The sequence below is a fragment of the Mixophyes fleayi genome, chromosome 5 (genome assembly GCF_038048845.1).
Source record: "Mixophyes fleayi isolate aMixFle1 chromosome 5, aMixFle1.hap1, whole genome shotgun sequence".
NCBI classification, from domain to species: domain Eukaryota; kingdom Metazoa; phylum Chordata; class Amphibia; order Anura; family Limnodynastidae; genus Mixophyes; species Mixophyes fleayi.
This window is the reverse complement of record NC_134406.1, coordinates 3,304,516-3,329,333: the sequence shown is the minus strand read 5'-3', so window position 1 is coordinate 3,329,333 and position 24,818 is coordinate 3,304,516. Positions and strand designations below refer to the sequence as shown.

The 24,818-nt window shown below is 44.7% G+C and overlaps 3 protein-coding genes across 6 annotated transcripts; 1 reads left to right on the top strand and 2 right to left on the bottom strand.

Annotated features, from left to right (window-relative positions):
- Positions 1–1,846: 1,846 nt before the first annotated feature.
- Positions 1,847–11,298, bottom strand: LOC142158015 (uncharacterized). Of its 4 annotated transcripts, XM_075211583.1 has the most exons (9): positions 10,112–11,277; positions 7,013–7,136; positions 5,371–5,442; positions 3,931–4,002; positions 3,330–3,423; positions 3,052–3,161; positions 2,554–2,775; positions 2,193–2,387; positions 1,847–1,928 (listed from the first exon to the last, which is right to left on the bottom strand). In XM_075211583.1, exons 1-9 carry the CDS (start codon positions 11,275–11,277, stop codon positions 1,890–1,892), a joined length of 2,094 nt encoding a protein of 697 aa, XP_075067684.1. In that variant the 3' UTR covers positions 1,847–1,889. The 4 variants fall into 4 exon arrangements, with proteins under 4 accessions (XP_075067684.1, XP_075067685.1, XP_075067686.1 ...); XM_075211584.1 differs by lacking the exon at positions 3,931–4,002 and having other exon boundaries at positions 10,112–11,298; XM_075211585.1 differs by lacking the exon at positions 5,371–5,442 and having other exon boundaries at positions 10,112–11,298.
- Positions 11,299–14,576: 3,278 nt separating this feature from the next.
- TIGD5 (tigger transposable element derived 5) lies at positions 14,577–18,338 on the top strand. Its single transcript, XM_075211590.1, has one exon. It carries the CDS (start codon positions 14,829–14,831, stop codon positions 16,506–16,508), a length of 1,680 nt encoding a protein of 559 aa, XP_075067691.1. The 5' UTR covers positions 14,577–14,828; the 3' UTR covers positions 16,509–18,338.
- Positions 18,339–21,300: 2,962 nt separating this feature from the next.
- On the bottom strand, positions 21,301–24,815 carry PYCR3 (pyrroline-5-carboxylate reductase 3). The gene is made up of 6 exons (XM_075211603.1): positions 24,722–24,815; positions 23,565–23,629; positions 23,206–23,385; positions 22,726–22,938; positions 22,322–22,414; positions 21,301–21,759 (listed from the first exon to the last, which is right to left on the bottom strand). Exons 1-6 carry the CDS (start codon positions 24,813–24,815, stop codon positions 21,577–21,579), a joined length of 828 nt encoding a protein of 275 aa, XP_075067704.1. The 3' UTR covers positions 21,301–21,576.
- Positions 24,816–24,818: the final 3 nt, after the last annotated feature.

The window sequence follows — 24,818 nt, the reverse complement described above, 5'->3', positions numbered from 1 at the left end:
AGGTAGAGCCAATTTTAATACTGGCCCCAGATCCATGTACTGGCATTCTCAATGACTGCATGGTACTAGACAATTTGTCCCAGACTTTAGTACTGTAGCAAAGTCCCTGACAGATCTCCCTAATAAGAAACTCCCTAAGGTAGTTGAGGACACCCACTTGTGAGCTGGCACTTTGGTTGTTAAAGGAAGTCCTGCTCTGCGCTCCTGTACTGTTGGCATCCAATTATGATAAGGACTTTATTGTGCAAACTGATGCATCGCAGTATGAACTGGGAGCAGTACTTAGCTAGGTGGGGCAGGAGTACCCACTGGCCTATTTTAGCAGAAAACTATTGAACAAGGTGGGGTATGCCACAATTGAAAAGGCACATTTGCCAGTTGTTCATGGTGACTGATCATAATCCTTTAAAGTGGCTATAACACACCTAATGGGAGAATGACAGACTTTTGAGGTGGAGCCCTTGCACTTCAAATTTATGACTTTCATATCATTCACAATCAAGGAAAAGCTCACAGCAATGCGGATGAACTGTCTTGGCAGGAAGAGCCAGATTCCCCAGGTCACCCCAAGGGACCTAATCGTGGGGACATAAACCACTGGTTGCCCGCATGGACAAGTGGCCCCGGGGGAGAGATAATTTGAAGTGATCCAGCAACACTAACTTATTGCATAAACATATTTCATTAATTAGCATAGTGTACCAATTTATATCATTGCAGATGTGCAGATTTTATTATTGTGTTGTATTTCTGTATAGGAAATGCATGCATTTCTGAGGTATTGATTTGTAACTGCCGAGACAGTATACCAGGGGAGGACATTAGATTTGTGTTAATTTTTGCAAAGAAAGTCCTCCATGCTAATTAGACCTTTTGATGTGCGTATCCAACACATCCCTTAGCCTCAAGGCCCAGCAGGAAGTCATTACCTGTGAGAGACAGGAACCTGTCTGAACAATCTAGACTCAGGGTACAAGTATTAGGATACGGGAGATTAATGTAAATCTTGTTAAAGCTTAAATTATGTTAGCTCTACAGTTAAAGGATACATTACATCCTGATGGTAATTATTGAATGTGATTTATCAGTCTTTGTAGAGCCATCTAGGATCAGAGAGCGGCGTTACACCCTAACAATTGTGTCAAAATCTGTATATAAAGGAGCTGCTTGACCATGTATCATTCCATCTGTAACTGTTGAAAGATCACTAGTACCACAAACTGCCATATAACTGTCCTTGTAAGGGATACTTGAGTTAATAAAACATTGCTTCAAGAACCAGATTTGACTACTTTCTACAGCAATTCCTGTGTCCTACAGATTAGTCCAATCTAATCCTTTATCCGGCTGTTCTAAGGTTTGGACCCTGCATTCAGTACGTACACTTTGCCCATTACCTGCAGCTCTGGCCAGTGTGATAGACCAGAGGGAACCATCCACAGCAACCCTGATCTGAAGGCAAGAAGTCAGGAGTGCCCAGTAAGGGGGTACATTAACAGTGAGAATTACCCAGAAGGAACCTGTTCTAGGTGCCAGCAAAGGAGCTTAATGGTAGTGACAGGCTCCTCCTACTACAACAGGAGGGGCACATTTGGGCTAAAGAAAGGGGATGCTGGCAAGCCCAACCAGTCCGCAGCAACAGAACAGACAGGGTGGCATAGGTGGCCCACCCTGTCACAACTGCATCTAGTTGGCATTGCAACTGGGTAGTATTAGTGTGCCAGTAACGTGAGACTAGTTACTACACAAATACCAGCATCCAGACTACATGATATTAGTTTAATTACCTCAAGATATATGATATTATGGAGAGATAATAGTGTTATAATAATGCAGACACAAGGTATAAAGGTTTCACTCTTTATTAACCGTCCAATCTATGTTCAGCGTTAGATCTTGTTGAAAGCAGCGATGTCCACGCTCTGGACCTGAAAACACAATACAGATATAGTGGTCAGACAGGGACAGAGGATCGTTATGTAATCAGAGACAAGCAGAGACCCTCCTAATATACAGATGTAACTGTTACAGTCTCCTGCAATTCATGTCTATTGCTAATCAACAAGCTATAGTAAAGAGTCATCTATTCATAGCCCACAAGCCTTGGTGCTACCCGCTGGGAGCTGCCTGACCTCAGGGAGGGTGGTGATCATACATGATACAGAACAATACAACCATCACTCAGCACTTACATAGTCCTCAAACTTTGTGATCTCTTCCTCCAACGTGTCCGTGCCGACCTTATCGTCCTCCACCACGCACTGGATCTGCAGCTTTTTGATGCCGTATCCCACCGGTACCAGTTTGGAGGAGCCCCACAGCAGTCCATCCATCTGAACGGTGCGTACACACTCCTCCAGCTTAGCCATGTCCGTCTCATCATCCCACTGCAAACACCACAACTGGGTTAATTCCTTCTAAATGCAGCCATCTGGGACTGGAAAGAGGCTAAAACCTCACAAACGGACGTGTGTCCATGGTGTAAACCTCTCATTCTCTAAATCACCATATTCAAGACCGCTGTGGTAACAATGTGCACATTTTGTCTCTCACCGGTTTCACATCAAGCAAGATGGAGGACTTGGCGATCAGTCCGGGTTTCTTGGATTTTTTCTCAGCGTACTGACGTATTCTCTCCTCTTTGATCTTGGCGGCTTTCTCATCTTCCTCCTCATCACTGCCAAATAAATCTATATCATCATCATCGTCCTCTTCTACCTTCTTCAGTTCTTGAACCACTACCGGGCAGGAAGGTGCTGGAACGCGGGCTGGAAACTGGGACAGAAAAAGAAATCACAGATTCTGCACAATGATGAGGAGGTCCTGGGTTCAATACTGGGGGGATAACAAAGCCTCAGGGTTATTGTTACTAAGACCATGAAGTGTATTCCCTGTTTTTATCGTTTTACGACTATTTTTTGTTCTTGCTTTCTTTGTCTCAGAAAAGGCGATAAGTCACCACCTCCAGATCTACCACTCGCTGCGCTCTATCAATCTGTTGATAAGAACTCCTTTCCAGATGCTCAACCCTACTATCCCCTGGGAGCATACCTTGCACACGAAAGGAGGCTCAGGGGCCAATACTTCTGAGGTAGCAGACTGCTCCAGTGTAACTATTCTGGTTTCCAGCTTGGAGATGGCCATCTGAAGATCCGCCACCACTAGACCAAGCAATAAATCAATTAGTACAAAAAAAAAGAAGAAATAAGTCTCTGCATAACATTATTATAACATAATAGCACGGACATCACACATGCGGTTTCCACCTACAAGTCACTAGTTGGCCCCCAGAGGGCACCGTATTACATATAACCACACATACACTGTACCTTTGTGCAGGCTCTGGTTCTCACGTTCTAGAATGGCGACCCGCGACAGGAGCTCTCCGCTCTCCTCACTGTTGCCGGGAGCAGAGGCCGTGCTCTGCAAAATGTAAGACGACAGATTTAAAAGCAGGAGAACAGAAGTAGGACTGAAGCAACAGTAAATAGTAGCAGCAGCGGATGGACACTCGCCCAATGAGAACAGAATAGTGGAAATGTGTGAAAAGACTGCCGGTATTACTGGGCTGTTTAACCCCTCTGGCACCAAAGCTAGCATGAGGTTACATCAGGGAGAGGGGGAAGCCATTGGGATAGGGAAAGAGCGTTGCAGAACAATGCTCTGGAATCTAAGCAGGAGGCAGAACCCAAGATTAAACCGCTCACCCTGGGTACAGCAGCAGCAGCAGCACAGGAGAGATTACCAAAATGCAGACTGGACGGGTTCCCTGACATACGGATTCAGGAGTCTATGGGTAAGAGCTTGGTGCTCAGGAACTGGTGATAACGCCACAGAATACGTCACTTTGGCATTTACATTGTTAAAACCCAGTAATCCTGGATGCTGGGCTGTATATATACTGGTCTCAATGTTCAGCAGTAGACTTACAGTACAGGGCCCTGATTGGCTCTGGGGAGGGCTGGCCTGGGCTTCCTTTGGACTATGCAGGACTGTCCTCAGCTAGAAAGGGGAGAAATGTATTCAATGAAAGGGGAGCTGGAAACCAGATGCGCAGGCGAGGGAGAAACAAGGCCTCATGCAGGAGAAAGGGGTTAATGGAAATGGTCACACATATGACAACACAACAGGCTCTACATTCCCTAATCAAAACAGCATCTACATTAAACACACTTACAAGGATTTTCAGCTGTAACGGCCAAGATGCTCGACATCTAGAATTATTGTTGTGTGTGTGGAACGGAGATTAAGGATCGAAAATAGGACCAGGGCGTCCAAGGTCAGTCTACTGCATGATTTAGTGATACCTGGGTATATTGCTGAGCACAGCACATCAGAACACGGGGAAACCTGTCTATATCAGTGTATACAATATAAAAGCCAGAACCTTTATAGTGATAATCATCACCAAAAGAAAAAGGTTTAGGGATATATGTACAAAGAAATGGGCTCTGCAATTTATAGTGTGCGAATATGAAGCCGTTAGATTGCCATAAGACCGGTTAACAGTGAGGTTACAAACTGGCTCTTTAAACCATCACCTGAGGAGCGCTAACAACTGTCACTAAAGAGAATCCACAGTAACTGCAACCTTCATACTCAGGTCGCATTTCTAACAGTCCAATGACCCAAACAGTGACAGGCCTGTTAGCTGCGTAAGACAAACGCACTGAAGTTGGCTTTTGCAGCCTAAAACATGTAAACTTTAATTTTCCTTTTTTAATGCAAACATTTTTACTGGTTTAGATCGGCTTTACTGCTATTGAAAAACTTATTTTTAAAATAAATTTTACAATGTGTTTATTTTGATCTTATTCCCAACTTTAAAGCCCACGATGATGGCTTTATTTAAAATAAAACACAATGTTTAAGGTAAAGGAAAGCCATTTTTAATCTGCCCACTGCTTTGCTTCTGTCCCCAGCAGTAGCAGTCCCAGTATATAAAAGTCTGGCGGCTGCACGCTCTTACTGCAGACACACCCACTGCGACCCTCATTAGCGTACTGTACCCAGTTTTGATGCTACCAAATTTTAAAATTTCTTTCAATTTCAAACGGCTTCACTCAAAAATTTTATGAATTTAGATTGATTGGAAAAAACAAACAAGACCTGAAGTGAATCAGACAGTTACGGTGACACTTATGGCACAATACGAACCAGGCACACACAGAGCGGACATGGATTAAGACACACACATGAAACCAGAGGCAAGATCTGCCCTGCAGGACACACAGGAGTTAGATGCAGCAGCTCAGCCAGATCTAGTCGATGAGACACAGGTTAGAGAACGGCAGCGCAGCCAGATTGGGGTTATGGGTCGGGGGGACACGGCGGCACTGCCTGCTGGTCAGACAGCGGTCTGGTACTCACTCCGGCCAGCGATTTCTGGATATTCTCCCTGGCTCTGGCAATGTCCCTGAGGATTGTGCTTGCTCCGTCCTCCTGTAGGCGGTGCACAAAGAACCACATACACATTTAACATGTTACCAGGAGGTAAATAGGAGGAATCAATTAAGAGTAAGGGCTTGATTGACAGCCTGATGGAAAATGTAGCTGATTGGGGTAAAACAAGATGCAAACTTAGAGGTGACAGAAGCAGCTTCTCCTGGTCCAAACAAAGCCACAAAGTCTAATCCCACCTTTATAACAGATTTTACCCCCTACCTGAATTATTGGGGACCCCTTCTTGAACGCTTTGGTAGAGAAGACCCCACCTCCTAATTTCAACCCAGTTCTGCACCAGGCAAATAACGGTGCTGGGAAATCTTACGTAATCTGCCTGAACTAGAGAGAGCAGGCAACAAATGCAACCCCTACTCATGAATCACGGACCCCAGAAGCATAGATCTGGGGATCTTGCAGGAGGGGATCCAGTTATTCATGGATGGAATGGAGAATATAAAGGTGGTAATGTGCTTTAAAGTTACCCGAGACTTAAACACATTATCGGAAACATTGACTTTCACGGACTATATCCATCATACTGTCAGACCCTTCCATGCCCTACAGCTTAATATTTAATTACTCTGGTACCCGGGGAAGATAGAATGCTAACTTTAGCCCACACATAATTCAGTGCAGAGATGGTATCCTGCATCTAATAAATGGATCAATGGCCAAATACGCAGATTTCAACAAAAGCCATTTACTTGTTTGATGAATATAGATATGAGTGAACTTTCATTGTTTAGGAGCTGTGTGTAATAAAACCCGGTGTCACATTAGATGTTCTTGCATTAATGTGACATGTTCCTCCAAGTTCTTCTAGTGACAATGGGAAAAGACCAATTATAACCTCAGAGGTGGCTAAGTATGGAGCGAGAGAGAACCAGACAGATGCAAGAGAAGCGAATACCAGCCCCAAAGAAAGCATAGGCACAGGTACATGATAGAACACAGGGATCGTTCATATCTACAATATGTCTCCTAGAACATTTCCTGTCTGGTGAACACTATTACATAGGCCAGAATCCTATAGATCTTTATACACAACATGCAGATTAGTTTTATGATCAGAGCTCAACAAATCGTGGGTGCTCGATCACTAAACGGATTGATTCCTACAGTCCCTGGGTAGTAAGAATGAATTTGACGCTCAGAGGGAGGACAGAAACCTCAGGAAGGACAGAAACCTCCTGTGGAACAGACGGGAGGTTTTGGTCCTTCCTGAGCTCGCCTTAGGACACCTGCGTTACGGTGTACCGCCCCAGCCAAACTCCGCACCTGCCACTGTCCTCTGATCCCTTCTGCTCCACAGTAGGTTTCTATCCTGCATATGAGCTGTACAATCTCTACTACAAGAAAGTCTCCGTTATACACTATTGCATGTTAGAGCTTATTCACAGACATTTTAGATGTGAATAGGCCCTAAGCGCATTTGTCATTACATGGGAGGATCAGAGTACAGGTACTGGATAAAACACTAATGCTGATTTGCAGCAATCTACACAGATACATGCAGCCACTACATAGAAGAGAACAGCTACATTAGGAGTAGGACCAGGCTACTCACCTGTGGCAGGCTATTTTCATTCGATGTCACGCTGAGCTGTTCATAATACTGCCTCTCCGCATCATCATACTTATATTTGTCAAACCAGATCTTTTCTGTGCTCAGGAAGGAGGACGCCATCTTTCTGGAACAGACCACCACAAACCAAAATAAATTACACTCCACATTTTCAGAAGACCCCACAATTCTGCCACCATGGCCCCCTCCCTTACAGGTCTCGTATAATCAAACCAAGGAAAAGATGGGATGTTGGAGTCAAGACCTGACCATATTTCCCCCAGTCCCTTTTAGAGGGATTTAAGGTCTGTGGTTGGAAAATTATCATGGGCCTCACCAACATGACACAGTGTGGATCACCTGTAAACACCAAATTGTACGGACAATCCACAATATCTGACCCGAAAAAATTAACACTTTAGAAAGACAAAAAGACATTTATGTAACTGACACCAGAGATTACCAGCTCCTGGGTAGCAATATCAGTAATGTTTTTACAATGCATCTGTAATATTTTAATTAGACTAGCAGGTTTTTAAATTTAGCATAAAATTGTTTCAGTCTTCAGGCTAAGAGCAGGTTTAACAAGTGTCCCTGATTGACAGACCATAGCTACCACTGCGTGTAAAAGAAAAAAATCCATACTATGACTACTACTAGGGCTAAACGTTACAGCCTAATACTTTCTATAACGTTATTCCATCTCCAGGAGGTGTTACATGAAAAACCAACCTTGACCATAACCAAGTATTGTGCGAAGAGATCTGGCCCTATTCAGGATTAGAGTGGCTGGATCACTTATAACTTATGGTATAAATGTATGTCACTTAGTGGCGCAGTGCGCCAATGTATATCATTGCAAATGTACCAATTTGTGCATTAGAAATTTACTGATTTCTTATGCACTAAGTATATGTTGGAGGAAATGTGTTTTTGTAAGAAAGTAAACCCCATGCTAATTAGCCCTTTTTAATTAGTGACCAAGAGATTTTTTTAGCCTGATTGCACAAGAGGGGTCATTAGACTTTTATCCTGTATCTTAAGAGACAGGACACGTAACAAGTAATTTGGAAAATCAGATTGACGTTTATGTGAAGTTTAAACTGCATTTAAATCCAAGTTTAGAGAACATATTACATTCAATGATTAGCATCAAGATGTAATATCTCAGACTTTGTGGCGTCAGCTAGGAAAGGGGACGGTTTTCCCCACCATGTATATCAGAAACAGTATATAAAGAGCTCTGTTTGACCATGTAATGTATTCTACCATCTATACTTCTTGATGATCACTAGTACCTCCAACTAGTGTGTAATGGTCCTTGTAAGGACCCCTTAAGATAATAAACATCACTGCTTGAATATTCTGCCTGATGCCTTCTGCTCTGTATCCTGTGACCAACAGATAAGAGCTTACACGATAATCCATTCCAAGTAGTCAATAACAGTTACTGCTGGTGAAAAAGACCCAGATAAACTGTGCAGGAAGAACATCCCCTCATCCCCAATAAGTGGTTACGGAAGCCCATTCGGTCACAATGAGAATATATGACCAAGAATCATATTGCAGCATATAGATATTGCCTAGCACACAAAACTATTAAATCCAGTAAAATATATAGTGTTACACGTATTTAAGAGGTAGAGTGAAATATTTCAGCAAAACTAAAAGGACTTATTTAAAAAAAAAAAAAAAAAAAAAAAAAAAGATTTCTGGTAGACGCATCGGCTATTTCTATCTTACTAGATTACACAACACACAATGAAACATCTTGCACATTCAGAAATGGAACTGTCCCACATATATGCTTATATTATATATACGTATATGCTTGTAAGGGAGTAAAAGCTAAACATCAAATAAGAATAAAAGCGATTTAACAGAAGAGCAGACGCACAGAGGTTTTATCTAGTTTCTCTGTATGCCTCTCATAGGACTACTGAACTCCAACACTGACATTTTCAGATATGAACCAGAAAGAGAAACAATGTTTAGCGTTACTCTGACATCCACCACGTCTATAAACCGTAATACCCCATCCAACCATTACAGACAGCTAAAGCACCTTCCATATCTTTAAAACATTGTACTGATAGGATCTCATACAGGTCAAAAAGTTGAAATTTAGTTACTGACAAATTACTGTCCCTGCTAAGGTCCAAGGTCTTTCTACAAAGCAAGTCTGCCAAGTTATCAGTCACTTTCTGCCTGCTTAGAGAAGCACCTCCCTCCAACATGTTCACTTGCGGCAGAGAAGTGGGAGAGGTCATTGTGGGTATATTTAAGTGTAGACACTCCAGGTATATCAGTCTGTCAGGAACAGATTCTAAATAAATGTCAACTAATTTACTTGCTCTTTAATAGACTAGTAGAGTGCATCTAAATTCAGTGGCATTTAGAAGAAAAATGTTCTGCATATTTCATGTGTATGGATGCTGTTAAAACAAAATCAGTACTTATCTTAACATGTGGCTATAAATCTCAGTAAGACATCTGTTCACACTTATTAAAGCAAAGTTATACTTGCATTACATGATGTGCCACCCTGATTGAGACTGATGGACCTGCTCTGATGGTCCAGTGGGGATCCCCTAAGGCATAAACGCACCTCCTCTGAAGTTCCTATTCTCGTGAATAGGAAGTTCGCAAGGAGATAAACGAACAATACAGTTTCCTATTTGACAATAGTAAGAAGAAACTTCCCAATCCAGAGAACACTGCACTGAAGTATAAGTATGAACACACTGAAGAAACTAAAACCCTAGTTCTGTCTGGAAATAGTTTCTGGGGGTTTAGCGCGAACTGACCATACAAATCCAAGTGGTGACTACATGACTTGTGGCCCATACACTCTGCAACCAACACAAATAAGCCACATCAAAAGGAACCACTGGACACCCTACCATCGGGCGACTGGTTACCAGTAAGTCAGCAAGTTACCCTCTGCACACAGTACGGAATTATTCTTCAACCCATCATAAAGCAGAATGATTCTTTGAGCACATTAAACAGAGTCCTGTGTGCAGTGGATAATTTGCTGACTATATATCACACCTGCAGAGAAGACCAGCAATATTTAGTTGAAGAATAGCAGAATCCTACTTGTCACACTGCCTGGATTTCACCGGCCTGTGGAGTTTGGCTAGAGACGACTTGTTGGATATAACCGCGCATGATATATTGTGGACTTGAGCTGCATAGAAACAGGCTTCGGCGTTATCATAAAGTGTCTTATCCAGCCACACAGTCTCACTGTCAGCATGGAGGAAATACGCAGGGTAATAAAGTGCGTTGGCGGTCTCCTCCGGAATACTGGAAAGCTTCTTCTTTCTGGAAGGCAGCTGCTTTGAGGCAAATTTGCGGTTCCATTTGTCTCGTTTGCTTTTTTTGCCAGAGTTCAGGCTCCAGCTGAGGGTTGGATCAGCCTGCAGCTCCGACGGTCTATTAGCAACGTGCTCATAGAAGCATCTCTCTGCCTGGTCGTATGAGGACTTCTCCAGCCACACCTCTGATATCAGATCGTGCAGACCTGTCCAGTGAGGCTTCCCATTCACCGTCGGGTCAGACACCACTGCAGGTAATGTTACCAGTTCTTGTGCGGCTGGGGTAGGTGTAGCACTTGCATACCCTTCATCTGGTGTTCTTTGTACGGATCTATGGATTCCAAGGTCAAGAGAAACAAGGCTAAGATTAAGTGACCGTGGGGCCAGTGGAGAGGCAAACTGTACAACAAACTGGCTTTCAGCATCGTCAAAGTTAAACTTGTTGATCCATACGCCATTCGTTACATGATGACAAGCCATTATATTCTTGTGGCAACAGTTCTCTGTGGAGGTGTTCCTTGACGTCTCTTCCATAACTTTGCGTTTCTTAATGACTGTTCCTTTAATTAAAGGCCGTGTCTCTAGGCCCTCAGCCCCCTGTGCAGCTAGCCTGACATGATAGAAACATTCGGCTTCGTCATAGACATATTTATCAAGCCACACCGAATCCATCATCAGGCCCATCAGCGCATTATCCACATTTGGCAGCAGAGATTTGTGTTTGGGGGACCTTCGCCTTCTTTTCTGCTTTTTACCATTTAATTTTTTCTGCTCAACATTGAGGGAGTTTTCAGTGCATTCGGTCTGGGCGACGCCGTTTGTTGTCTCTAATCCCTTCATGGCTAGTGGTGCCTGGGTCTCACAAGCAAGACTTGCACCGTCCACGCACTGCTGTTTGTCCACCCAGCTGGACTCCACTGGGCTCTGGTGTTTCCTTGTCCTCATCTTCATCATACAGCATTAAAAAGACAACAAAACGCCTTTCAGACAACACATAAGAGCAGGTTATTTACCAGAGATGACACAAGTCAGTTCTTAATAGGGTTTCTATTTGTCTATATACTAATGATATTTTGATAAAGAATTCATAGAGATCAGAATCTTCAAAAGTGTCTATAACAAGAGGGACTTCAGGATCAAAATTAGCACCCCAACATAACCACTGTCAGGTAATTTCTCTCCCCTTACATTGTCCTGGGAGAGGGTGCAGCAAGTGGAGGGATAACCTCTATAGATCCGCAGTCTTCCAGGGCGTTTGCTATATAGCTGAATGTGTCTTCTCTGGTAAATCCTATCTAGCTTTTCATGCAATGATCTGCAGAACAGTGAAAACAATGAATCAGGACGGACTGAACGAGGTTCCAGCTGCCACTGCGCTAAAGAGCAGGATCCATAGGCACGTGGGAGATGGAACCGATTCCGGTTTCCTGTATAGCACGAACACAAGGTCAGTTCAGTGATCTGTCGATGATTAGGACTAAGCAGTGCAATGGCACAGAGTTACACAACCGTAAAGGGAAGCCATATAATATAACACTGATAATAGGGTCTCAGCTCCCAGAGAAACACTCCAGGCTGGGTCTCATGGCTAATAGACAAGCCGACTGGCAAGCATTTATTTATTTCAAGGTCTATTACAAGCATACATCTTATCTGTAGCCATAGGCAACACCACTTGTTTTCCTTTGCTCCAGTTACTGAATGATCTAGTTCATGCACCAGTCATTTCAGAGCAGAGTAACCCTTTAAATAGGGTCTGTAACAGAAACATTTCATAGCAAAGCTGGAGACAGCTCGTAGTGAACATAGTCACATTACAAGCAGGACACGCTGGTAACCTATACAGCTTGTACAGTGTCCCTTTAAGGTTGTGTTGTAGAACATGGTGGATAAATTGCTGCATGCAATGGAAGGTACCATGCTCAGATGAAGAATAGGAGACGGTACAGCTCAGAAATAAGTCAGACAGATGCAGAATAAAGACAGTACGTTTCTAGACCTCCAGTACACCCGGAGGATCTTAGTGGCAGATACAAGAGCAGTGAATGGACCTCTGTTATCCATCAACTGATCTACGCAGCCTAGAGAAAATCTAAAAACTAACCAAAGCCAAATTTAAAACTATGTAGATACCAAAGGGCACTGCTTGTAGTTATTGACAGCCCACGTTATTTAAAGGGGTTGTTCAACTTTTCAATAGAGCGCACCACTATCCATGATTCAGCGCCCACCCTTTACCCATTTGTAACTGCGTTTCAAGGAGAGAAAAAAACAACAACTTTGTACATACCCAAGCTAAGGGTGTAAACTAATGAGCCACCTAAATAGACAAGGACCATAAGCCATGTAATCAGGTGCCACAGTAGTCACAACTCCCAAAAATAGCATTAAGAGACATCCTGCCACATTGCTATATTGTCCACATCCATCTCACTAAATTCTTCAGAGCCAGGTGAATGGAATGAACACATAATGATGGGCTACGGGATGGAAGACAGGCATGCACACATGCAGAATACTCACTATGTATTGTACCGTAGGAGTACTGAACACCAGTCAGCATTAAAGAGAAAAAGCAAGCAAGTTAGAACAGCACACTGCACCCAGAGAGTAATCTGAATAATCCAGGGAAATAAGTATAGTCAGTGTATGGAAAAAACCAGTAAGGTTCACAAATCATGCAAGAGACTAAAGAGAAGAAAAAGATATCCTGACATACAAGCAAACAGATTACACCCTTTGCAGCCATGTCTTTCCTTCAGTGCAAACATTAAGGTGGGAATTTCAGATCTCCAGGAGCTGGATTCTCCCAGGCTTGTCAACTGCACAGTACAATCCACCTTCATTCATACCTACAATCTACCTACCTATGTAGCATTTAGTGCTCCATACCTGCTGCTGTTACAAGTTAAGTGTCACTTTGGGAGAATGTATTATACAACATAAATCTATGATAACCCATTGACTGGTGATGCAGTTAGTGTCTTGTTTCAATGTATAATGGACAACTTATTAGATATATAATGCGAACACTACTGGGTTGCATGTTCATGTTGTCTTCTTCCAATACGGCCACTAGCCTAACGTGTCATTTCCAAGTGATCCACTTCCCAGCACTACACAAACAGTTGAATTCTGATAATTACATGTTTTCATAGCACTACCATCAATGAGTGTAGAACCAGCACTGCATACTCCCACACGGAGTGCACGCTTCCATGCTAAGTCACCAACAGTGCAGGGTAATCAATGTTATTTATAGTACAACTTTGGTGTGTATAAATTAATAATTAGATAGAAATGGGAGGTTATACGTGACTGCATACTTGCTCTACCACTGATTAACCCCTCACATACAGTCCTATCTGACATCACCCCCCCCCTCAACTGAATGCCCCCTCCCTACAGTCCTGTCTGACATTACCCCCCCCTCAACTGAATGCCCCCTCACATACAGTCCTGTCTGACATTACCCCCCCCCCTCACTGAATGCCCCTCACATACAGTCCTGTCTGACATTAACCCCCCCCCCCCCCCACTAAATGCCCCCTCACACAGTCCTGTCTGACATTACCCCCCCTCACATACAGTCCTGTCTGACATTACCCCCCCCCCCCCCCACTGAATGCCCCCTCACACAGTCCTGTCTGACATTACCCCCCTCACTGAATGCCCCTCACATACAGTCCTGTGACATTACCCCCCCCCTCACTGAATGCCCCCACACATACAGTCCTGTGACATTACCCCCCCCCCCTCACTGAATGCCCCCTCACATACAGTCCTGCCCATAGGATGACAGAGGAGCCCCCAGGTCCCCGGATGACGGCGGTTCCCGGTACTCACGCTGCAGCCGCTGTGTCAGAAGAGTGGGAGGGAAAGAACGAGCCACGTGACACGCTCTACTAGACAGCGCAGACGCCTACCACACCAGCACTCGCTAGAGGGGGAGCACCGACGTATGACCAGGATTTAGAAACGTTTATCACAATCACAACTGCACGTTACTCATATCAGTAACGTTTATAATACCGCGTCCCGCTTTTGCGTCATTGTTTAGCGGCGTTTTCAAACGTGTATAATCTACAAGTCATTAGTAAGATGGTACAGTCCGTGACGTAGCACAGCTCAGCGCATGCGTAGGGCGGACCTTGGTGATGGTCTGAAATCAGGCGCATGCGCAGTATGGGCGGCCGGCTGCAGGTTATACGCAGGCGCCAGCAATGGGCTGAGATGGGCTCTGGGTGGGAGGGGGCGAGAGAGGAAACAAAAGGGAGACTGAGCTGTATGTAAACACAGCTGGGCCTTAGCTGTCACCACAGTGGGCACATCCTGGCATCACAGCCCAGCCTTCAGCATGCCAGGGTGACCTGTTCTCTTGTACCTGTCAGCAGCACACTGAGGTCACCTGGGCATGAGGTGCCCAGCTGGCACCCTGCTTGGGAAGTGCCTGTGGGTGCCAGTGTAACGTGCATTCCAGCCAGTGACACACCGTCATGTCCTGCCAGGGGGAGCAGATGCTGGAGAGGAGACTGGGCGACACAGAATGCACGCCCACGATGGTGAAGATGGCATTCCGCAAGGCATACTCCATCAAGGACAAGTTGGAAGCCATAGAGCGGGTGAAAAATGGGGAACGTCAGGCCAGTGTGTCTAGGGATTTTGGGGTGCCAGGGGGAACCCTACGGGGGTGGCTGAAGGATGAGCAGAAGCTCAGATGGTTTCTAGACCAGCTTGGTGGTGACGTGGGTACACAGAGGAAAAAGATGCGTCTGGCCAACGAAGAAGAGATTGACAGAGCTGTCTACTCCTGGTTTATCACTTTACGCCAACAGGGCATCCCTCTCTCCGGACCCCTTATTCAGGCACAAGCAGAGACATTTGCCAAGCAGATTTATGGGGAGGAATGTACTTTCAAGGCAAGCCACGGCTGGTTCTGGCGCTGGCAGAAAAGGCATGGTATTTCCAGTCAGCGTATCTACGGGGAATCAGAGGTCAGGTCAGCCGATATAGACCCAGTTCTGGTCTACCCAGAACAACCCAAAACTCCGTCCGGTGACGGTGGTTATGGAGATGAACAGATATACAACGCCAACATCACCGGATTGTATTGGAAGCTGCTTCCAGACCAGACCCATGAGATGATAATAGCTAAGCAGCCGAACGGTTACAAGAAGGTAAAGGACCGTGTCGCCATTCTCTTGGCTGCCAATCTCACCGGTAACCATAAGTTAAAACCGTTGGTCGTTGGGAAGCTGCAGGATCCACAAAGTCTCCGCCACCACAATCAAGACAAGTTCCCTGCAGTGTACAGGTACTGCAAGAATGCCTGGCTGACCCCAGAGCTGCTGAGAGAATGGTTTTTCCAGGAATTTGTGCCTGGAGTTAAGCGTTATTTGAGAAGATGCCTCCAGCAGAAAGCAGTTCTGCTCGTGAACCAGTGTCCTGGAAAGACCCCTGATGAGGAGCTTCAGACCCCCGACGGCAACATCCGAGTTCTGTTTCTTTCCAAAACCACTAGAAGTAAGATTCCATCAATGGACCAGGGTGTAATATCTTCCTTCAAGCAGCTCTACAAGCGGGAGCTCCTCAGGCTGGTGGTGTCTTGTGACAGTTCTCCCTCTGACTTCTTGAAGTCTTTTATGCTGAAAGACATGATCTACCTGGCAGGCCAGTCGTGGAACATGATACAGGCTGGAAGCATTGAAAAGTGCTGGCTCTTTGGCCTCCGAGCTGCATTTGAGAGCAGCGCTAATACAGCGACAGTCGGAGATGAGTATAGTAAGGTCTTTTCTGACTTGACCAACCTGGCTTCTCTGGTTTACAAATGTATGCCCCCCGAGGATGTTGCAGAATGGGTGCATCTTGATGACTCCATCCCAGCTATAGAGGAGTCTTTGGCTGACAGAACTACAGACTCGGTCAACGCACCCTCCGCCGACAATGACAGCCTAGGAAATGAAGACTCCAGTGGAGATGAGGGAGAGGGTGACTTAATACCAACCGCAGCTGAGGCTATTCAAGGGCTGGAGACTGCTCTACGTTGGTTGGAAGCTCAGGACCCGCTGAACGTGGGCCCTCTGAAAATAGTGCAGTTACGTTCACTGATAACCACAGCCCAGCGGCTCCAACAAGCACAGATACAAACCAAAGCTACAGACTGCAGCGGCTTGTAACTAAGAGAGGGGAGACAGGTCACAGCGTATGTAGGTAGCGTCACACTATAGCGATAATACAGTATATATCTCACAGCGTTGCAGTAATATGCATTATTGTCTTGTAGATCCTCCAGAGAAATTGCACTAAATCACACATGAATATTCACCAGTCACAGTCCACGTAAAATGATGCTTCATACATCTGTCTGTAACTTTTGACATGTTAGCCAGTGTTACATTGCACTTACACAGGATATATTTCCATGTACTTTGTTTACCAGGGTGTAACAGCAAAACAGTGCAGTGTATTTGAAATCTTTTTCTGCAGCTTGGAAGAAGAACTGACGCTTCACAATACGTGCATCCATCTTTCAAGCCAATGGCCAGAATGTTAGATGAAGAGAACCATTAGGTTTACAAAACAAGTTCAGGTGGCTGTGTGGTGCCCAGTTAGCCTGTACCCCCGTCCTTCTCCTCTCCCTTCAAACCTCCTGAAAACGGATGTCTGTGGTTTGGCTGAGGAGCTTTGAGTCAAAGGAGATTTGGACAGAGTGAACGAGAAGAGATAGTGTTGCTGTCTTTAAAATGTCATAGGTTTAACATATGTTTATCAAAATGCATTGCTTTGTGACTTTGGCTGCCCTCTGTGTGTTTCAGCCCTGTCTTTATAATATCAGCCAGAGTGGTTTATTTAATTTACCTTTGAAAATGAAACAGCTGCTCTCTACAAACAGTGGCATTTAATGTGGTGAGCAGAAGTCGGTCATATCTAGGGGAAAGGAAACCAAGTCTGTCTGATGATAAAAACATGGCTGAAATGCACAGAACAAGCTGCAAAGAGAAATCAGCACACTTGTTGTTCAATAATTCAAATTACAGTGCTGCATTACATCCTGATGACACCTGTACATTTATTGATGTAAGGGTTTCTTTGCGCCCATGTTCACTGCTTTCCTGCGCTGATCTGTCACTCGGCGCTGGCACTGAATGCTTTTCAGCTAATCTCCTTATGAAACAATATTCCCTATGCTATGGTGCTTTCTAACTGCCTATTCCTGACATGTAACACACCGCACATAAGTGTAACAGGGGTGCAGAGAAAGCAATTGTAAGAATTGCTACGTGACAATTTTGTTGCAGCTGTAAATCTTAAAGAACACGTTTTCTTCTTTCTCCCTCTGGAAATTACTCTTGATGCCGGGAAGCTGCCGCTCACTGATTCTGGTGCATACACAAACATACTCCAAATACACATCTCTGTATTTCAGTGATTCTTATATATCTGCGCAAGTTTTGCTTTGGATTTAAATTACCAGTAAAACCCATTGGAAACCTTTGTAGTATGTTTTAATACATAGGGCCCCTCTATAAAACTATTCTGTGGATTGTACCTATGCAGTGTGGACAAAGACCTGCAATGTTGAACCAGACTCTACCCACAATTCCTCGGTGCAGGCTTTAAATCCTATATGATCTGGTTTTGTGGTAGAATGCTGGTCTTGCATTGGCTGCGGGCAGTGTCTTGTGTCTTACTGTCCCCTTTATATGAAAACACGTGTTATTTTCCTGTTAAACTTCCTTTACCACCACATAAAGGAAGATAATGACATTATACCTTATATGTTGCTATCATTACAGAGATTAACATAGAGATTTACATTATGTTATTGTTAGCGATGCCGCTGTTGACATAAGGATAAAGTATTTTTCCCATTGCAATAAATATGGAAAACCATCATGAAAATGACTCCAAAAATACAGCTTTGCACTTTATTAAAAATAAATGTTTCATGTAGATGGAAAACACCATAATAAATCAACCCTATCGTTATTTTCATTATTTTTCTTTTCATGTTACGAAAAATAAAAGTTACTTCTGTATAAAAGAGTTTTCTAGAATCTTCGCAGATCGATGTGAAATATATAATGAAATTGCATTTGTTTTGTTCTATCAGATTGGGAAATGTACTTATTAACCTCTTTGTGACTGGACCAGTTTTTATGTTTCATTGAGAATATCTCATCTATTGTTCAGTCAGTCCAAGAAAAATTTGTATTGTTTTTTTTTTTAAGACAATAGGGATTTCTTGTGGTAGTGTACTGGAATAATTATTCTTCCGATAACCTGTAATATACAGGTAAAAACAGATGAAATGATTCTGCCAAAAGGTTCTATTCATACGTACAAATCTCAGTAATTTGTTATATTTCCTAGAGTAGAGATACAAATTACATGTATCTTTATAGTGTAGATGTATAGTTATATAGGGGAGAGACGTTCAGAGTTCTAGGAAGCAGTCTCTCCCCCCCCCAAAAAAAAAAAATAGCTCTACCCATTAGGTAGAAAAATAAACCTACTGGTCATTAAAGGACCAATAAATACAGTGTGACTTGTATAAAAGACCCTCTAATACCATGTACATATACTGTATATGGTAATGTTCCTACAGGTTGACAGAACAGTGCAGGTACAAGATCCAGAACGTTTAGGTCTAATGATGTGCTGTAATTTGGAGCACCGTGCTTAAAATCTATGAAATGACCCCAGGCATTCCCGTCCTCATTGCCTTCTATAACAAAGCTCCTCCCAGTGACTGTAGGAGCCTAGTCATCATATCTGTATGAGATTCCATTCATTACATTGTGTAGCAGAGATCCTCACAGTGACTGTAGGCTGTCATCATGACTGTGTGACATGTGTAGCAGAGCCCCTCACAGTGACTGTAGAAGGAACCTAGTCATGTCTGTATGACATTCCCATTACATTGTGTAGAAGAGCTCCTCATAGTGACTGTAGGAGCCTAGTCATCATATCTGTATGAGATTCCACACATTACATTGTGTAGCAGAGCTCCTCAGAGTGACTGTAGGAGTATAAGCTCTGTGATCATGTCTGTATATTTCCAATCATTACTCTGTATAGTAGCTCTCCTCTTAGTGCCTCTAGGAGGATCTCAGTGGTTAGGTCTGTAAAATATTCCCCTCATTACTTTTTGTAGCAGCACTCCTCACAGTGACTGTAGGAAGAGGCTTTCTGTGTATATAGCAGGTCAGGCCAGCCTGTGGCTCTCCAGGTGTTGTGAAACTACAAGCCCCAGCCTCTGCACTCATCTCATCCTACAACCTGTCCCGTCGACCCTATTCCCTCCAAACTCCTCCGCTCCCTCTCCTCCTCTGCATGCCCACCACTATCTCACCTCTAAAACCTGTCTCTCTCCACTGGCACATTTCCATCCTCCTTTAAACATGCGCTCATCTCACCTATTCTAAAGAAACCATCTCTCGATCCAGCCTCTCTCCACCTACCGCCCTATTTCTCTCCTCCCGTTTGTCTCCAAATTACTTGAGAGATTAGTGTACAAACGCCTGTCTGACTTTCTCTCCTCTCGCTCCATTCTGACTCTCTGCAATCAGACAGCCCCCAACATTTTACTGAAACTGCTCTCACAAAAGTGATCAATGATCTACTTACTGCAAAGCCTAAGTAAAGGTCATTTCTCCATACTCATCCTGGACCTCTCTGCTGCTGGTGACACTGTTGATCACCCTCTTCTCCTACACACCGTTCACTCCATTGGCCTTCTTTAGCATGTCTACCTCTGGCACAACCCCCCTCTACAGTGATGACACCCACATCTATATAGTCACCACCTCCCTTCAAATCTCCCTCACTGTCAATAACACCACAATTTCCTCAGTCTCCCAAGCCCGCTGCCTTGGTGTGACTCCGCCATCTGCTTTATTCCTCACATCCAGACTCTCTTCCAGTCCTGTCGATACCACGTTAAAAACATTGCCAGAATATGCCCATTTCTTACACACGATGCTACCAAAACTCTTATCCATTCTCTCATCATCTCCTGTCTTGACTATTGCAACCTCCTGCTATCTGGGATTCCTGACACTCATATATCCACACTTCAATCCCTCCTAAATGCTGCTGCAAAACTGTTCTTCCTCTCTCACTGCTCCACATCTGCTGCATCACTCTGCAAATCCCTACACTGGCTCTCTGTGTCCTCCAGAATCCAATTCAAATTACTCACCCTTACCTACAAAACCCTCAACACCACACCCCTTCATACACCTCAAATCAAAATACTCTCCCTCCCTCTCAGATCTACCTCTGACCTGTGTCTGGCCTCATCTCCGGTAACCACCTCTCACTCCCGCCTACAAGACTCCCGTGCTGCTCCCCACTTATGGAATTCCCTACCAATCAGGCTTTCCCACAGCCTTCAAATCTTTAGAAGTTCTCTAAAAACACATCTCTTTTTTTAGAGCTCACCTTCTCCCTGATGATATAATTCACACTAATGCACCCTCACAGCCGTCCCAATCTCCACTCTGAGCCACACTCGCTCCTCTTGTCTCAGCGGTGCCCTCCTCCACTTAGAATGTAAGCTCTCTAATGAGCAGGGTCCTTCATACCCTTTGTTTTCATGTCTACAATTATTTTGTATGTCCTAGTTTTATGTACGTCCAGTGTTACCCACTGTACGGCGCTGCAGAGCACTCTGGCGCCTTACAAATCTACGCTAATAATAATAAATCCAGTCTTATTCTCTGTGTTACTAACCACCAAGCTTCACCCGCTGCCCCAGCTCAATAAATGTTGTGTCCGCAGGTTAAGCCTGGCCAGGGCCTTAAAGCAGAGAATAAGCGCTGGGGCCAACAGGGTACAAAGAAGGAAGGCTCTGGGAGCCATAGATTAGGACTCGGTGGGCCACAGGACCACTGCTTGCCCACCGCTTGCCCATCACTGCTCTATGTAAAAGATCCTGTGTGAGAACAGTGCAGGACCAAATAATGATGAAACACCAGTTTTATTTAGTCAGCATATTACAGTCCAGACCTGTTCTTACAGCACCATCTATTCCCAAGTAGTGGATGCAGCAACTGTTCCCGTACATGTGTTGTGTGTCCAGAATCTCCCACATCAGGCCAGCATTGGTCATACAGACGACACGTGAAATCCCAGTTGGGATGGGCAGATTCCATTTGGGCAAAATTGGATATGGGGCAGTTTCTCAAGCATAAAAAGCCCATTGTCTTTATCTGTGAATACCCCGAACACCGTTCCGTCCTAGCGTCTGTCCAGGTCCCGTGCCCTTTGTGTCGCAGCTTCCACAGCACTCATTACCGTGGCTCTCAGACCCCCCTTCTCCAGCTCATGGAGAGCGTGTATTGTGGTCCCTCCAGGAGTGCAGACGTCTGAGCGGAGCTTTGCTGGGTGGTCCCCAGTCTGTAGCATCAGCTTTGCAGCGCCCTGGAATGACAGAATTGGACAATATAAGTTGTTGTTGGTGCTCATAGATCTATTTACAGAGGACAGAGTACAAACAAGGAACATTCACGGCTGAGGTTCAGGAGATCCCGGTGAGAGGATGGAAATTTGTACATAGTCTGGTCAGCCCCGTGCTGGGCCTGGTTTAGCATTATGGCAGAGGGACCCCACGCTGCGGGTTTCCCTGCTATATAACAATGATGATGATGATGATATAGTGCCACCAGCCCAAGTTGGAAAAGCCAAGTAGTGTATTAGTAAAATCTGGGGGACCCCACAGTTGTTTTTTGGCTCCCCGATTTTGCTAGTACCAGCCTACGCTGGCAGCAATAAGGTTGGGAACATTTTCACTCTCCACTTTTCACCTAGATCCCCTTGGGCAATGTCACGTGTTCATTGTCAGACACACGTGACATACTTGACACGCCAAATGTGATCATTGTGCCGAGAACAGACTGGGAGAGACGTGATGTGTTCATCCGGCTGGGTGTTAACTGGCGAGACAGGGTCATTGTGCCGGGGATTATTTGTTCTGTAAACTCACCAGCAGAGTCTGAGCTGCGATGCGGCTGGACAGAGCACTGGGCATTCCCATCTTCACAGCGCCATCCGCTAACGCTTCTGCAAACAAGTAAACCTGAGAGAGAGCAGCAAGAGATTGTAAATGAACCTGGTAACCATATTCCACATTCCCAAATGGGGGAACAACAAAGATACAGCAAAGTGCAATATAATACAAATTAACAGATATAAAACCCTGCTGCAGCCGGCCGTTCTCTATACTGTGAAACTATGGGACAGTCTGACAGTCGCCTAACGCTCCCCTGCCTGCCCCACCTCCAGGCTGCTACCTGCCCCCCAAATGAACCAACCACCAGGCTGCTTCCTCTCCCCCAAATGACCCCACTTCCAGGCTACCTCTCCTCCCCCGCCTGGTACCACACTCACATAAGCCACTCCGCTGCCGCTGAGTCCTGTGTGGATATCGATGTAGGTCTCCGGCGTCTCCTCACACATCCCACATGCAGACAGAAGGTTCTTTAACATGTCTGAATCCTGCTGCTCTGCGCAGGAACCACGAGAGAACACCACAGCCCCCTCCTGAACCACACACGGCAGATTGGGGCTCATGCGGAGAATCTTGGCCCCAGGAGGAGAGAGCTGGAGGAGACAAGGAACCAGCGGTTTACAAGTCAGTATCCTGTACGGAGAAATAACGTTACGCTAATATAACAAGAGTGGGGGAAACCGCCAGAGACCCGCACAGTAATAAGATAGAAGTCCGTTAATACAGAGATATGAGGAGTGGGTTCTCTATATCTCCGCAAAGCACTAATAACATTAATCTTCCCACATGCAGATTCCCATCCACTGTCCGGTGTTACTGCCTTAGTTGGGTGTACCACCTGCTTATTACTCTGGACTCACCTGTTCCAGGGTTTGTAGAGAGACCCCGGCAGCCATTGAAATGATCACATGATTATTCGTTACGGAAGATTTAATCTCCTCCAGCACTGTGGGGATAATGTGCGGTTTGGTAGCCAGAAAAATGACATTAGACTCGTACAGAACGGCGATGTTGGAGTGAGTCGTGTTGCAGCCTTTATCCTACGGATGAAACATTCAGCGAGACGACAGATAAATGTGATAAGACAATATATAGTCATAGAGATCGTGACCCAATGACCTTTACTATTACAGGACATTATTTATAAGCTCAAACATGGGTCAGATACACCAGCAATTCTCCATTCCCTCATATACAAAGGACTTTGTAGCCGACTTACTCGGAAATACTCCAGGTTGGTCTCGGACGGAGCACTCACTGTAATGTTACTGACTGGTACCTTCCCTAAAACAGGAGAAATCAAAACATAAGTCACCAAATGAGGAGATGAGGACACGAGGTGAGATAGTGAGTGTGAGCACAGGCGGCGGGTGTGAGCACAGGCGGTCAGTGTGAGCACAGACAGCGGGTGTGAGCAGAGAATGATAAGGAGGTATAATAGTGATAAGTAGACACAACCCGGGCAGCCAGAGTCAGTTTGTGTAGTGAGTGTGAGTGAAGTAGTGATAACAAAGAGTATGTGCAGCTATAGTAGGAATAGTGAGTGTGAGTGGTGATGGCTTCACTCAACATCATATTTATAATTACTATATGCAGCTGAGGATTGAGTGAGTGTAGGAAGACGAAGAGCAGGAAGTGAGAGTGTAAGTGAGGGTAAGTAGTGAGTGTAGATAAGGGTAAGTAATGAGTAGGAGTGTTAGTGAGGGTAAGTAGTGAGTGTGAGTGTAGATGAGGGTAAGTAGTATGAGTGTAAGTGAGGGTAAGCAGTGAGTGTAGATGAGTGTAAGTAGTGAGTATGAGTGTAAGTGAGGGTAAGTAGTGAGTATGAGTGTAGATGAGGGTAAGTAGTGAGTGTAGATGAGGGTAAGTAGTGAGTGTGAGTGTAGATGAGTGAAGTAGTATGAGTGTAAGTGAGGGTAAGTAGTGAGTGTAGATAAGGGTAAGTAATGAGTAGGAGGGTAAGTAGTGAGTGTGAGTGTAGATGAGGGTAAGTAGTATGAGTGTAAGTGAGGGTAAGTAGTGAGTGTAGATGAGGGTAAGTAATGAGTATGAGTGTAAGTGAGGGAAAGTAGTGAGTGTAGATGAGTGAAGTAGAATGAGTGTAAGTGAGGGTAAGTAATGAGTATGAGTCTAAGTGAGGGTAAGTAGTGAGTGTAGATGAGGGTAAGTAGTATGAGTGTAAGTGAGGGTAAGCAGTGAGTGTAGATGAGTGAAGTAGTATGAGTGTAAGTGAGGGTAAGTAATGAGTATGAGTGTAAGTGAGGGTGAGAGTGAGTGTAGATGAAGGTAAGTAGTATGAGTGTAAGTGAGGGTAAGCAGTGAGTGTAGATGAAGGTAAGCAGTGAGTATGGTGTAAGGGGAGTGAGCGCTGATTACCGGCCAGTATGATCCCTCCCAGAATGCCCTGCGCCATCTTGCCGGCACCGATACATCCCAGCCTCAGCTCTTCCCCTGACGCCGCCGCCGCCATCTT

What these genes read in the sequence shown, in the direction of transcription:
- LOC142158015 (XM_075211583.1), bottom strand. Translation starts at nt 11,277, where the DNA reads ATGAGGACAAGGAAACACCAGAGCCCAGTGGAGTCCAGCTGGGTGGAC. An exon ending in TCCAGAAATCGCTGGCCGGA is followed by an intron (nt 4,003 to 5,370) that starts GTGAGTACCAGA and finishes TCCCCTTTCTAG; the next exon opens with CTGAGGACAGTCCTGCATAG. An exon ending in TCACAAAGTTTGAGGACTAT is followed by an intron (nt 1,929 to 2,192) that starts GTAAGTGCTGAG and finishes TTGTGTTTTCAG; the next exon opens with GTCCAGAGCGTGGACATCGC.
- TIGD5 (XM_075211590.1), top strand. Translation starts at nt 14,829, where the DNA reads ATGTCCTGCCAGGGGGAGCAGATGCTGGAGAGGAGACTGGGCGACACA.
- PYCR3 (XM_075211603.1), bottom strand. Translation starts at nt 24,815, where the DNA reads ATGGCGGCGGCGGCGTCAGGGGAAGAGCTGAGGCTGGGATGTATCGGT. An exon ending in GGGAGGGATCATACTGGCCG is followed by an intron (nt 23,630 to 24,721) that starts GTAATCAGCGCT and finishes CTCCTGTTTTAG; the next exon opens with GGAAGGTACCAGTCAGTAAC. An exon ending in GCGGCAGCGGAGTGGCTTAT is followed by an intron (nt 22,415 to 22,725) that starts GTGAGTGTGGTA and finishes GCTCTCTCTCAG; the next exon opens with GTTTACTTGTTTGCAGAAGC.